General features: G+C 65.9%; 1 protein-coding gene across 2 annotated transcripts; it reads left to right on the top strand.

Annotated features, from left to right (window-relative positions):
- The first annotated feature begins 2,807 nt into the window (after positions 1-2,807).
- Positions 2,808-11,664, top strand: MCRS1 (microspherule protein 1). 2 transcript variants are annotated; one of them, XM_039514635.1, is made up of 14 exons: positions 2,808-2,945; positions 4,048-4,177; positions 4,507-4,645; positions 5,451-5,609; positions 5,976-6,085; positions 7,371-7,479; positions 8,265-8,403; positions 8,488-8,563; positions 8,836-8,864; positions 9,506-9,598; positions 10,092-10,174; positions 10,437-10,524; positions 11,110-11,237; positions 11,438-11,664. In XM_039514635.1, the coding sequence occupies exons 2-14, from the start codon at positions 4,068-4,070 to the stop codon at positions 11,522-11,524; spliced, it is 1,350 nt and encodes a 449-aa protein (XP_039370569.1). In that variant the 5' UTR covers positions 2,808-2,945; positions 4,048-4,067; the 3' UTR covers positions 11,525-11,664. The 2 variants fall into 2 exon arrangements, with proteins under 2 accessions (XP_039370569.1, XP_039370570.1); XM_039514636.1 differs by having other exon boundaries at positions 2,831-2,972.
- The last annotated feature ends 197 nt before the right edge of the window (positions 11,665-11,861 follow it).

The following is an 11,861-nucleotide window of genomic DNA, read 5'->3' as shown; positions in this document are numbered from 1 at the left end:
CCCCAGCCCCACTCACAAGCCTGGCACACCACCTACCCTTGGCGGAGGTTGGAAGCCATGTCCAACAGGCATCAGGAGCGCTGCATAGAGACTCTCGGGGCTGCCTGTGCTCCGCAGCTCGGCTCCATCGGCATGTCCGAGACGCTGCGGAGGAGGGATCACGGCTGCTCCACCATCTCCCTGCACCCTAACAACTGGCCGTGCCGCTGCTGGGGCCTCGCCTCAATTATTCAGCATCCACCCAGAAGTTAAAAAGTTCTTAACTGATTCTAATGGAGCCCTGGCCACTGCCGAGCCATCAGCGGCTGGGAGAGGGGCTGGCTCGGGCCCGGGTTTCAGCTAGCACTGCGCCCTGAGGAAACAGGATCGGGGTGTCCTGGGGCAGGAAAGAGGTGGGAGGCTCGTCATCCTAATCAGGGAGAGCGGCGGGGAGGTTGGATCACAGAAGTGTAGGGCCAGGCAGGTCCCCAAGAGGTCCTAGCCCGTCTCCCTAGATCACCGTAAACTGGCTAGCAGCCAAAGGCCCCTGAGAAGCCCCCATGGGGGTTAAGGTGTCCCAGGCGTGTGGCTGGAGGGGTGGGAATTGAGGTCAGGCCTGGAAGAGGCAGCATGCTGCAGCAGAGAGGAGGCTGGGCGTCAGGACTCCTGGGTTCTCTGGTGACCTGGGGCGGGTGTGATTGTGGGGGCTCACAGTAAGGCCAGGGAAGGGCCTGTCTGTCTGTGCAGCGGCTCCCGGCTGGAAGAGGCAGCATGCTGCAGCAGAGAGGATGCTGGGCGTCAGGACTCCTGGGTTCTCTGGTGACATGGGGCGCGTGTGATTGTGGGGTCTCATAGTAAGGCCAGGGCAGGGCCTGTCCGTCCATCTGTCCGTCTGTGCAGCGGCTCCCGGCTGAAAGAGGCAGCATGCTGCAGCAGAGAGGAGGCTGGGGCTCAGGACTCCTGGGTTCTCTGGTGACATGGGGCGGGTGTGATTGTGGGGTCTCATAGTAAGGCCAGGGAAGGGCCTGTCCGTCCGTCTGTCTGTGCAGCGGCTCCCGGCTGGAAGAGGCAGCATGCTGCAGCAGAGCGGACGCTGGGCGTCAGGACTCCTGGGTTCTCTGGTGACATGGGGCGGGTGTGATTGTGGGGTGTCACAGTAAGGCCAGGACCGGGCCTGTCTGTCTGTGCAGCGGCTCCCGGCTGGAAGAGGCAGCATGCTGCAGCAGAGAGGATGCTGGATGTCAGGACTCCTGGGTTCTCTGGTGACATGGGGCGGGTGTGATTGTGGGGTGTCACAGTAAGGCCAGGGAAGGGCCTGTCCGTCTGTGCAGGGGCTCCCGGCTGGAAGAGGCAGCATGCTGCAGCAGAGAGGATGCTGGGCGTCAGGACTCCTGGGTTCTCTGGTGACATGGGGCGCGTGTGATTGTGGGGTCTCATAGTAAGGCCAGGGCAGGGCCTGTCCGTCCATCTGTCCGTCTGTGCAGCGGCTCCCGGCTGAAAGAGGCAGCATGCTGCAGCAGAGAGGAGGCTGGGGCTCAGGACTCCTGGGTTCTCTGGTGACATGGGGCGGGTGTGATTGTGGGGTCTCATAGTAAGGCCAGGGCAGGGCCTGTCCGTCCGTCTGTCTGTGCAGCGGCTCCCGGCTGGAAGAGGCAGCATGCTGCAGCAGAGCGGACGCTGGGCGTCAGGACTCCTGGGTTCTCTGGTGACCTGGGGCGGGTGTGATTGTGGGGTGTCACAGTAAGGCCAGGACCGGGCCTGTCTGTCTGTGCAGCGGCTCCCGGCTGGAAGAGGCAGCATGCTGCAGCAGAGAGGATGCTGGATGTCAGGACTCCTGGGTTCTCTGGTGACATGGGGCGGGTGTGATTGTGGGGTGTCACAGTAAGGCCAGGACCGGGCCTGTCTGTCTGTGCAGCGGCTCCCGGCTGGAAGAGGCAGCATGCTGCAGCAGAGAGGAGGCTGGGGCTCAGGACTCCTGGGTTCTCTGGTGACATGGGGCGGGTGTGATTGTGGGGTGTCACAGTAAGGCCGGGACCGGGCCTGTCCGTGTCTCTGTCTGTGCAGCGGCTCCCGGCTGGAAGAGGCAGCATGCTGCAGCAGAGAGGATGCTGGGCGTCAGGACTCCTGGGTTCTCTGGTGACATGGGGCGGGTCTGATTGTGGGGTGTCACAGTAAGGCCAGGGAAGGGCCTGTCCGTCTGTGCAGCGGCTCCCGGCTGGAAGAGGCAGCATGCTGCAGCAGAGAGGAGGCTGGGGCTCAGGACTCCTGGGTTCTCTGGTGACATGGGGCGGGTGTGATTGTGGGGTGTCACAGTAAGGCCAGGACTGGGCCTGTCCGTCTGTGCAGCGGCTCCCGGCTGGCCGTGGGCACGTCTGTGTCACGCCGGGCCGGGTAGCACAGCAGGGGCTCGTGCCTGTTGACTGATGGGTGACGTCGAAGTGCCCAGCGGGTGGGCGGGGGCTCGGGGCAGCGCCTGCTGATGGCTGCCGCGCTGGGGTGGGCAGGGGGATGCTGAGCCTGCCATGGCAACGGGAGGGAGGCTGATGGGATTGGGTGCCCCATTGCTATGGCGATGAGCTTCAGCGCCCGTCGCCAGGGCGCCAGCCCCTGTTGCCATGTGGGTGGGGTGTGCGCTACCATGGCAACAGGGTGCCCCATGTTGCGGCCTGTCCGCTGAGCTGGTGCCAGGGGTGGGGGTGGCCCCATTCCCTGGTAGCCAAAGAGTGGGTGCAGGACAGGCCATGGTCGCCTCCTTCACCAAGATGGCGCCGCCCATTCAGCCGCCAGAGCGCGATGGCGGCGCCCACAGGCAGGGTCACGCAATTTGAACCGGAAGCAATCGCTCTCTTCCGCTCAGGCCCCCGGAAGTTAGCGAACTCTTCCGGAAGTGCGCTTCCTCTGTGGATGGAGGCTCCTGCCAGACGGTCGCCACCGCGGAGCAGACGGAGCCGCCGCACCGGGGAATGGTGAGGCCGCGGGGCCACCGCGTCCCGGTGAGAGGGCGTCTGGCCGGCGGGGTGATTGCGCATGCGCGGCCTGGAGCGGGGTGTCAGGCTCAATGTCCCAGCGCGCATGCGCCTGATCCGTGTCAGGGAGGGGATGGGGTTGCTATGGAGACCCCCCCAGGGAGAGACCCCTCCCCCCAGGCCCAGCCAGGACGCCTGGGTTCCCCCCCAGCTGCGCTGCTGACTCCATGCGCGATCGGGGGAGGGGGGCGAGCGACGGGTCTCATCGTGCCTCAGTTTCCCTACCCGTGACTGGGGGGAGGGGTCTAGCCCCTGGGGGGTCTCCATAGCAACCCAGCCTGGCGCTGCAGAGCCGGCCCCGTGCTGGGGGTCCCTGCGCCCTGCGGGCTGCGTGGGGGCGGCTGGCGAAATCCGCCCCCACCTGCTCGGCGTCCGCAGCGGCCCCGGCTCAGGGTACCGCAGCCCCTGACTCCTACGCGCCCGGCTGGGCCCACCCTGGGGAGCCCCTTCCCCCCTGCTGTTCCCACCCCTCACGGCGCTCAGTTCAGGCGGGGGTGGAGGTGCTGCGTTGTCATTCAGAGGAGCCGTGAACCCAAGTTCCCCTGGCGTCCTGGCCCAGCTCCAGTCTGTGAGTTAACGTCTCCTGCAGTTCCACTGGGGTCTGGGCGCCTCTGTCGCTTCCTGGCCTGGATCGCGAGATCTGCCGGGCAGGGTCTGTGTGTCCAGGGCCCAGTCCGGCGGGGCCCTGATTGGAGTCTTTGGGTGATAAATCGCTGTGCAGTGTTGCTGTGAGCTGTTATCCAGCACCACGTTCCTCTGCAGAGTTGGCTGCATTTGAGTGGAATGTCACGTGATCTCTATATCAGCTCCACGCGCTGCAGTCCTGATGTGGGGGTCTCCCTCTCTGGAGCTGTGGGGAGGTTTGCATTCTGGGGTCTCTAGGGCGTTCAGCCATATTACGTAAGGTTTGCCCACAGCCACCTGCTCCCTGGCATTGGGCAGGCTGGCGCAGGGGAGCGCAGGTTCTCTGTGGCCGAGCGCAGTGTGATGCCCGGCGTCTGAGTCCTTTGATGTGAAGGGCTGAGGCTCTGTCCCCGTGCAGACGTGCTGGACTCCGGACTGATGGCGTCAGGCACGGCGAGCCGCTCTGAAGACGAGGAGTCGCTGGCGGGACAGAAAAGGAGCTCGTCACAGGTCTCGGGCACCATCCCCAAACGGCGGAGCTCCTCCAGGTACCCAGGGAGGGCCAAGGGCAATGAGGAGGGGGTGCAGGGACCCCCCTGGCGGTAAGGATGGATTAGTCCAGTGCAGTCCCACAGAGGGGGATGGGAAGGTGGGACTTGGGGCTCCCTGATGTCCTGTGATGAAGCAGGTGCTGCTAACTCAACCCCATTCCTGTAAAGCAGCATCAGGCCTGGAGCCCGGCTCACCGGATGGTTGGACTCGGAGCCACCAGAGGGCGCCCCACACCCAGCTTGCAGCTGTTTGGGGGAGGGAAGCTGGCTCCAGGTAGCCAGGTGGGCGGAGGGGCCTCACCTGGGGCCTGCGTTTGTCCCACTAGGTTCATCAAGAGGAAGAAGTTCGATGATGAGCTGGTAGAGAGCAGCCTCGCCAAGTCGTCCAGCCGGGCCAAGGGGCCCAGTGGGGTGGAGCCCGGCCGCTGCTCGGGCAGCGAACCCTCCTCCAGCGAGAAGAAGAAGGTGAGGGGGGCAGGAGGGTGGGCAGCGCCCTGCGGGGCCTGGTGCCCCGTCCGATCCGGAGCAGGGCCCTAGTCCCTCTTCTCTGACAGCGCCTAAGGCTGGGTGTGTCGGGGAGGAGACACTATGCTGGGGGGAGGGGGGTTCTTCCTGACCGCTGGCGGGAGATCAGCCCTGAAGCCTGAGCATGGAGAGCTTGGGTGGCTTTATCCCTTGGGGGCGGGGAACAGAGAGAGCCGTCGGCCAGTAGATCCTGCAGCTCCCTGGGGGGAAGAACAGACGCGCCTGGCTCAGCAGAGACACCTCCCCCTGGCAGGGGCACAGGGCGGGAGGCTCCTGCAGCCAGCTTGGGACAGAACCTGGGAGCCACAGAGCCCCTCAGCGACCGTGCCAAAGGGACACCATCACCATGGCAGTCAGCAGCCTTTCCTGCCATGCCGTGACTTACCGGGCAGAGCCTCCGGTAGCTCCTGTTCTCCCCTGTGGGGCCTGGTTCCTCTGCTGGTGGGCGGTGGAGCCAGAGCCAGTCCGTTTCATTCGCTGCCTGCAGCCAGTTTGCGTCCTGGCTCCGGCCCCGCTGGCTGGGCTTTGGACGGGGAAGCGTTAAGTGTCGTCGGCGCTCAAACACCTGCGTTCCCTGGGCATGTCCTGCTCAGGAGCCGGGGCCACGTGCTGCCCCCGGGGCGAGGGCTGGCTAGGTTGGGTGGGGGTGTGATGTGCAGCCCCCGTCCGCCCATCGTGGCCTCCAGCAGTGGGCCCCGCTGGCCAGACACAAGGGCACTTTGAGCTCCATTCCCGGCTCGTGCAGGTCTCCAAATCCGTCTCTGCACCCGTCACCCCGAGCCCGGTCCCGAACCCCAGCCTCCCCAAGCGGATGAAGAAAAGCAAACAGCCCCTGCAGGTGACGAAGGACTTGGGCCGCTGGAAGCCTGCGGATGATCTGCTGCTCATCAATGCTGTGCTGCAGGTAACGCTGCCATCCTGCTAAGCAGGGCCCGGCCAGGCTGGCGTGCGTGGGAAAGGTCCCAGCAGGGAGTGGGAGGTCAGCAGAGCTCCTGGTGTGGGGCCCGTGGTGCTGGGGGCTGTTCTGTCAAGGTCTGGCCACCTGCCCAGCACCTTGTACCAAGACCTGGGGTGCTAGGCCCAGTGTCCTAAAGCCCAGCCCTGGCTGCCTCCCAGACCCCTCAGCTCAGCCCTCGCTCTGGTGCCTGAGGCTGGGAAGCGTTGCCCGTGGTGGCTGTTTCGGTGACAATGGCCGTCAGGGCCCCTCTGGCTGCGCTATGGGTGGGGCGGGACACAGCCCTGAGTCTGGCCTTTCTTCGGGCCCCTGCAGACCAACGACCTGACCTCGGTCCACCTGGGCGTGAAGTTCAGCTGCCGCTTCACCCTGCGGGAGATCCAGGAGAGGTGGTACGCGCTGCTCTACGACCCGGTCATCTCCAAGTGAGTGCCAGGCCACGGGGGGGGGCTGGGCTCTGCTGCTCCAGGCACGGCTGGTCACTCGCCCAGAGGGGTGGCTGGGGAGTGGTGTGAGGAGTCCCCCACCCCCCTGTGACGGGGCTGCCCGTGGGAGCCAGCCGAGGTCACTCAATCAGGGTGAACTGCAAACAGACCGGGGCAGACAAACCCCAAACGCTGGTGGAGCTGCCAATCCTTAGATTTCCCAGCCAGCTTCTCTGGTACCTCACTGGTCACTCAGAAGCCCAATCAATGCAGTTCCCTTAAAGTGCCCAGCCTCAGGCCTCCGTCCAGACACACATGTCAGATAGGATGATGATTCCTGAAAATCTTATCTCATCATATAAAAGAAAAGGGTCTTCCAGTCCCAAAGGATCAGCCACATACCCAGGTCCAATTATAACTTAGATCTTACCCAAAATACACGCAATGGCCAATTCTTGTTAACTAAACTGAAATTTATTAAAAAAGAAAAGAGAGAGAGAGTTGGTTAAAAGATCAATCTACAGACAGACTTGAATTCAATTCTTGAGGTTCAGATACATGGCAGAGATGAGCTTGTAGTTGCCAAAAGTCCTTTTAGAAATAGACAATAGGTTACAGTCCAATGTCCATATTCAGGGTGACTCCAGTCAGTGACTGGGGATCTCAGTCTTTGTGGCTTAAGGTTTCCCCCTCTTGAAACCCAAAGTGGATCTGAGATGAAGCAGGATCGTGTCCCAGGGTTTTTATACATTTCCAGCAGCCTCTTGGCCTGAGAAAACAATCGGCTGAACTCTCCTTCTCCCAACCATCGTGGCAATTAGCCCAGGGGAATTTACCCATTAACAGTTCAGATCCAGGTTACCACAACCTTCAAAGAGACACAGAGACAATGATACGATTTCACTCGAGTGTCTTCCTACATGTCAATATTCCTTTGTTGATCTTCGAATCAGAGCTGTAGCAATAGACAAGGCTTGTTTGCTGACATCCCAAGCCCTGAGCAAACACCTCCCCTTCTACCTCGAACGATGCCGGCTGCATTTCAAAGCTCTGCTCACTCCCATACCTTCCCAGCTTTTGGCCATGGGTCAGGTGGGTCTGTGAGTTAATTAACTCTGGCCCTGGCCCCTGTCAATGAGGTATTATATCACACTCGTAACGTCACAGCCCCTCCCGCTGCGGCTCTGGGGAGCAGTGAGTCCGAGGGGAAGAGCCCCTCCCTTTGCTTGGCATCAGAGACATGAAATCTGAGTGGGTAGCTGACGTGGTCCCGTCCCCTCCCCAGGCTGGCCTGTCAGGCCATGCGACAGCTGCACCCCGAAGCCATCACAGCCATCCAGAGCAAGGTGCTGTTCAGCAAAGCCGAGGAGCAACTGCTGAGCAAGGTGGGATCGGTAAGGCTCAGCCCTCCCCGTGCGCAGGGCGCGGTGACACCCGGACGCTGGGCCAGCTGGGGCAGCCGGTACCCGCTGGGCCCTCCCCGTGCGCAGGGCGCGGTGACACCCGGACGCTGGGCCAGCTGGGTTCAGAACAGCCCGGGCAGCCGGTACCTGCTCGGCCCTCCCTGTGCGCAGGGCGCGGTGACACCCAGATGCTGGGCCAGGTGGGTTCGGAACAGCTGGGGCAGCCGGTACCCGCTGGGCCCTCCCTGTGCGCAGGGCGCGGTGACACCCGGACTCATGCTCCTGGCAAAAGGGAATTAACAAGGGACCCTGGAGTCCCCTCCCTGCCAGCTGGGGGCGAGAGTCGGGACCCGGGAGGCGCTCGGCTCCCTCTGCCTGGGGGAGGAAGGGTCGTCTCTGCAGAGCATCCTGCCGGGTGTCCTTTGCCGAAGCGCCCTGCAGCCAAACGGTTCCAGTGCCCCCCAGGGAGCCCCATCGTGTGGGAGCTGCACTGGCCTGGGTGGTTCCTGGCTCCTCGCCCGCAGCACAGACACCCCGATTGCCCAGCGCTCGCGCCCCAGCTCTGGGTGCTGCCCGCACAGAAATCCCAAGGGGTCGATGCCATAGGAAAGCGTTGGGAGAGTCGCCAGGCCATGCCCCCGCCCCCGCCCCCATGGCCCTGCCCAGCGGAGCCCCCGAGCGGTACCCCGGGCCTTGGCCTCGAACCCCCAGGCTCCCCCTGCCGGCTTGGGGTCCAGCCGTGGTTCATGGGAGCTGCCCTGCCCCGTCTCCCGCAGACCAGCCAGCCCACGCTGGACACCTTCCAGGGCCTGCTGCAGAAGCACCCCGAGGCGTTCTACCCGGCGCGCACGGCCAAGGCCCTGCAGCTCTACTGGCAGCTCCTGAAGCAGTACTACCTCCTGGACGACCAGACAGGTACGGCCCGGCCCCCCCGCCTGCCCCCCTCCCTGCGGCTGCCACGCCGGTACTAACCCTCCCCCGCCCTCTGCTCCCGTTCAGTGCAGCCGCTCCCCAAGGGGGACCAGGTGCTGAACTTCTCGGACGCGGAGGACATGATCGACGACAGCAAGCTGAAGTGAGTGTCCGTGGGGGGGCTCCTTCCCGCCAGGGCCAGACCCCCTGGGCAGCCCGACCCGCCCCAGCCGCTGCCTGGTGCTTCCTGGCTGGCTGCAGCCCGGTGCCAAGCAGGCCCGGCTGCCCCTGGCGCCCTGCGGGGCAGACGTGGCAGCAGGTGGCTGCAGAGGGCCCGTGCTGGGGCTGGCGTGTTGGGGATCCGGCCTGTGCGGCGTCCCGTGGGTGTGGGTACGAGGGCCCTTACCTGACCCCTCCCCTGTCCCTTCCCCGCAGGGACGTGCGGGACGAGGTGCTGGAGCATGGTGAGTCTGGCGGGGCCTTCGCTCCGCCCCCCGCCCCAGGGCGCTGGGTAGGGGAGCCGAGGGGCTCGTGCAGGGGGGGATACCCCGACCCCTGGCAGGTTTGGTTAGGGCTGTGCCTCGGACCCGTCGCTACAGCCCCATCCAGCCCTTCTGCCCTGACACTGGGTCAGCGCCCCCTGGAGGGGACAGGCCCCAGCCCCATTCCACCCCCCGCCCCCCCGAGCCAGCCAGTCCCCCGCCTGGGGCCGGATCAGAGCCGGTGCCCCCTGGAGGGGACAGGCCCCAGCCCCATTCCACCCCCCGCCCCCCTGAGCCAGCCAGTCCCCCGCCCTGGGGCCGGATCAGAGCCGGTGCCCCCCAGAGGGGACAGGCCCCAGCCCCATTTCCCCTCGCCCCGAGCCAGCCAGTCCCCCGCCCTGGGGCCGGATCAGAGCGGTGCCCCCTAGAGGGGAAAGGCCCCATTCCTCGCCCCCCGAATCCCTGCCCTCAGGCCAGGTGGGAGCCAGCGCCCCCTGGAGGAGAGAGGCTGCATATCACCTTCTCCGAGCCAGGCCTTTCTCCCCAGGGCCCGTCACCCTCGTAGGGCCTGTGCCAGGTGCCTGGGCTGCCCCAAGCTGCCCCCTGCACTTCCCTCCTCACAGAACTGACCGTGGCCGACAGGCGCCAGAAGCGGGAGATCCGACAGCTGGAGCAGGAGCTCCACAAGTGGCAGGTGCTGGTGGACAGCATCACGGGTGAGAGCCGCGGGGGGCTTTGCTGGCCGGGGGGTGGGGGGGCTGAGCCGTTGCTGAGCTCAGGGTGTGGGACAAAGTCCCAGCATCCCCTAGGGCCATGAACTGACATCCAGGCTGCAGGGTTCCCTGGGACTCCTGAGGCTGGGGCGGGGGGAGAGGGGTCCCGCCCGCCCGGGCCCTTGGGGGGAGGTGGGGGGGGTCCTCCGTGGGACCCAGGGGAGATGGGGGTTCTCCCTGTGACCCGGGGGAGGTGGGGGTGGGGGTTCTCCTGTGACCCAGGGGGGAGGTGGGGTGGTTCTCGGTGTGACCCGGGGGGGAGGTAGTGGGGTTCTCCCTGTGACCTGGGGGGGAAGTGGGGGAGTTCTCGGTGTGACCCGGGGGAAGGTGGGGGGGGGGGTCTCCCTGTGACCTGGGGAGGGGGAGGTGGGGGTGGTTCTCAGTGTGACCTGGCGGGGGGGGGGTGAGTGTCTGATCTCTCCCCTCCCTCGCCCAGGAATGAGCTCCCCGGACTTTGACAACCAGACGCTGGCTGTGCTACGGGGGAGGATGGTGCGTTACCTCATGCGCTCCCGGGAGGTGAGTCCTGGTCGCCCGGCTCGGCCGGGGCAGGGGGTTCCCGGCTAGATGCCCCAAGATGCGGGCCCCCGGGGGAGCTGTGGTGCAGGCTCCGAGCCTGCTCCTGCACATGGGGGGCGGGGGGGGGCTGTGCTTGTGGGCAGAGCAGCAGGGACTCACTAGGGGCTGGACTGGCTGGTGCTTAGAGCCGCCCTGAGGGAGCACACGGGGGGTGGGGGGCACCTCGCTAACAGCCCCCCCCACCCGCCTGCCCTCCCCGCAGATCACACTGGGCAGAGCCACGAAGGACAATCAGATCGATGTGGACTTGGCGCTGGAGGGGCCCGCCTGGAAAATCTCCCGCAAGCAAGGTACAGGGGTGGGGCGGGGCCGACACACCCATTGGGGGCGGGGCTGACAGCTCTGTCCATGGAGGGGCGGGGCTGACACGCCTGTCAGGGGCGGGGCTGATAGCTCTGTCCACGGAGGGGCGGGGCTGACACGCCTGTCAGGGGCGGGGCTGTGAACACCAGGGGCGGGGCGGATAGGTTTGTCCATGGAGGGGCGGGGCTGACACGCCCATTGGGGGCGGGGCTGACAGCTCTGTCCATGGAGGGGCGGGGCCGACACGCCCATTGGGGGCGGGGCTGACGGCTCTGTCCATGGAGGGGCGGGGCCGACACGCCTGTCAGGGGCGGGGCTGATAGCTCTGTCCATGGAGGGGCGGGGCTGACCTGCCCATCAGGGGTGGGGCCGTGAACACCAGGGGCGGGGCTAACCCCCGTGGCCGCAGGCTGTGGGCTCCGGGCTCCAGGATGGCACTGCTGGGGTGTGGGGCAAGGGGGGCGCTGGGGTGTGGGGCTCCGCCCGAAGGAGCCGTGGGGTGGGATACAGGCGACCCCCTGCCTGGTAGCTGGGCCGTGCCCCCCTCACCGCCCCCCCGCTGCGCCTTGCAGGCGTCATCAAGCTGAAGAACAACGGGGATTTCTTCATCGCGAACGAGGGCCGGCGCCCCATCTACGTGGACGGGCGCCCCGTGCTGGGCGCCAGCAAGTGGAAGCTCAACAACAACTCGGTGGTGGAGGTGAGCGCCTGGCCCGCTGCGTGGGGGGGGGATTGGCCCTCCTGCCGCTAGCTGGGGGGGGACAGACCCTGCGGCCCCGGGGTTGGAAGCCCCTGACTGGGTGCCCCAGGGAGCCCTGGTGGTGGCGCTGCGGGGGCCCCCCTGAGCTCAGCTGGGCCATGCCTGGGCCCTGCCTGCGCTGACCTCCCTCTCCCCTGCAGATCGCCAGCCTGCGCTTCGTCTTCCTCATCAACCAGGACCTGATCGCCCTCATCAAGGCCGAAGCTGCCAAGATCCCCCAGCAGTGAGGGGCCCTGCTACCGTCCGGTGTCCGCTGGCTTCACCCGCTGCAGGCGTCCAGCCCGCTCCTTTCCCTGGGGCCGCCCGCTCCCCTCTGGCTGGGCGCGGGGCCTGGGGCCGACCTTCCAAATAAATGTGTCCAACCTGCTGCTGGTGTCCGGGGGCTGCTGGCGTCAGGGAGTGGCTGGCAGCCAGTCCAGCCCTTTGCCCCGGCACAGAGAGAGGGCACCAGGCTCTGTCCTGCTGCAGTGAGTTCCCCCGGTTAACAGGGCAGCCGATGCCTCCTCCGTGCCTGGGGCCCGCCCTGCCTTGCTGAAGGGGGCCTGGGGCTGGGCCCACCACGGC

This window comes from Mauremys reevesii, linkage group 25 (assembly GCF_016161935.1).
Source record: "Mauremys reevesii isolate NIE-2019 linkage group 25, ASM1616193v1, whole genome shotgun sequence".
NCBI classification, from domain to species: Eukaryota; Metazoa; Chordata; order Testudines; family Geoemydidae; genus Mauremys; species Mauremys reevesii.
The sequence above is the reverse complement of the archived record's forward strand: the minus strand, read 5'-3'. Positions and strand labels throughout refer to the sequence as shown.

What these genes read in the sequence shown, in the direction of transcription:
- MCRS1 (XM_039514635.1), top strand. Translation starts at nt 4,068, where the DNA reads ATGGCGTCAGGCACGGCGAGCCGCTCTGAAGACGAGGAGTCGCTGGCG. An exon ending in CCTCCTGGACGACCAGACAG is followed by an intron (nt 8,404 to 8,487) that starts GTACGGCCCGGC and finishes GCTCCCGTTCAG; the next exon opens with TGCAGCCGCTCCCCAAGGGG. An exon ending in ACAACAACTCGGTGGTGGAG is followed by an intron (nt 11,238 to 11,437) that starts GTGAGCGCCTGG and finishes TCTCCCCTGCAG; the next exon opens with ATCGCCAGCCTGCGCTTCGT.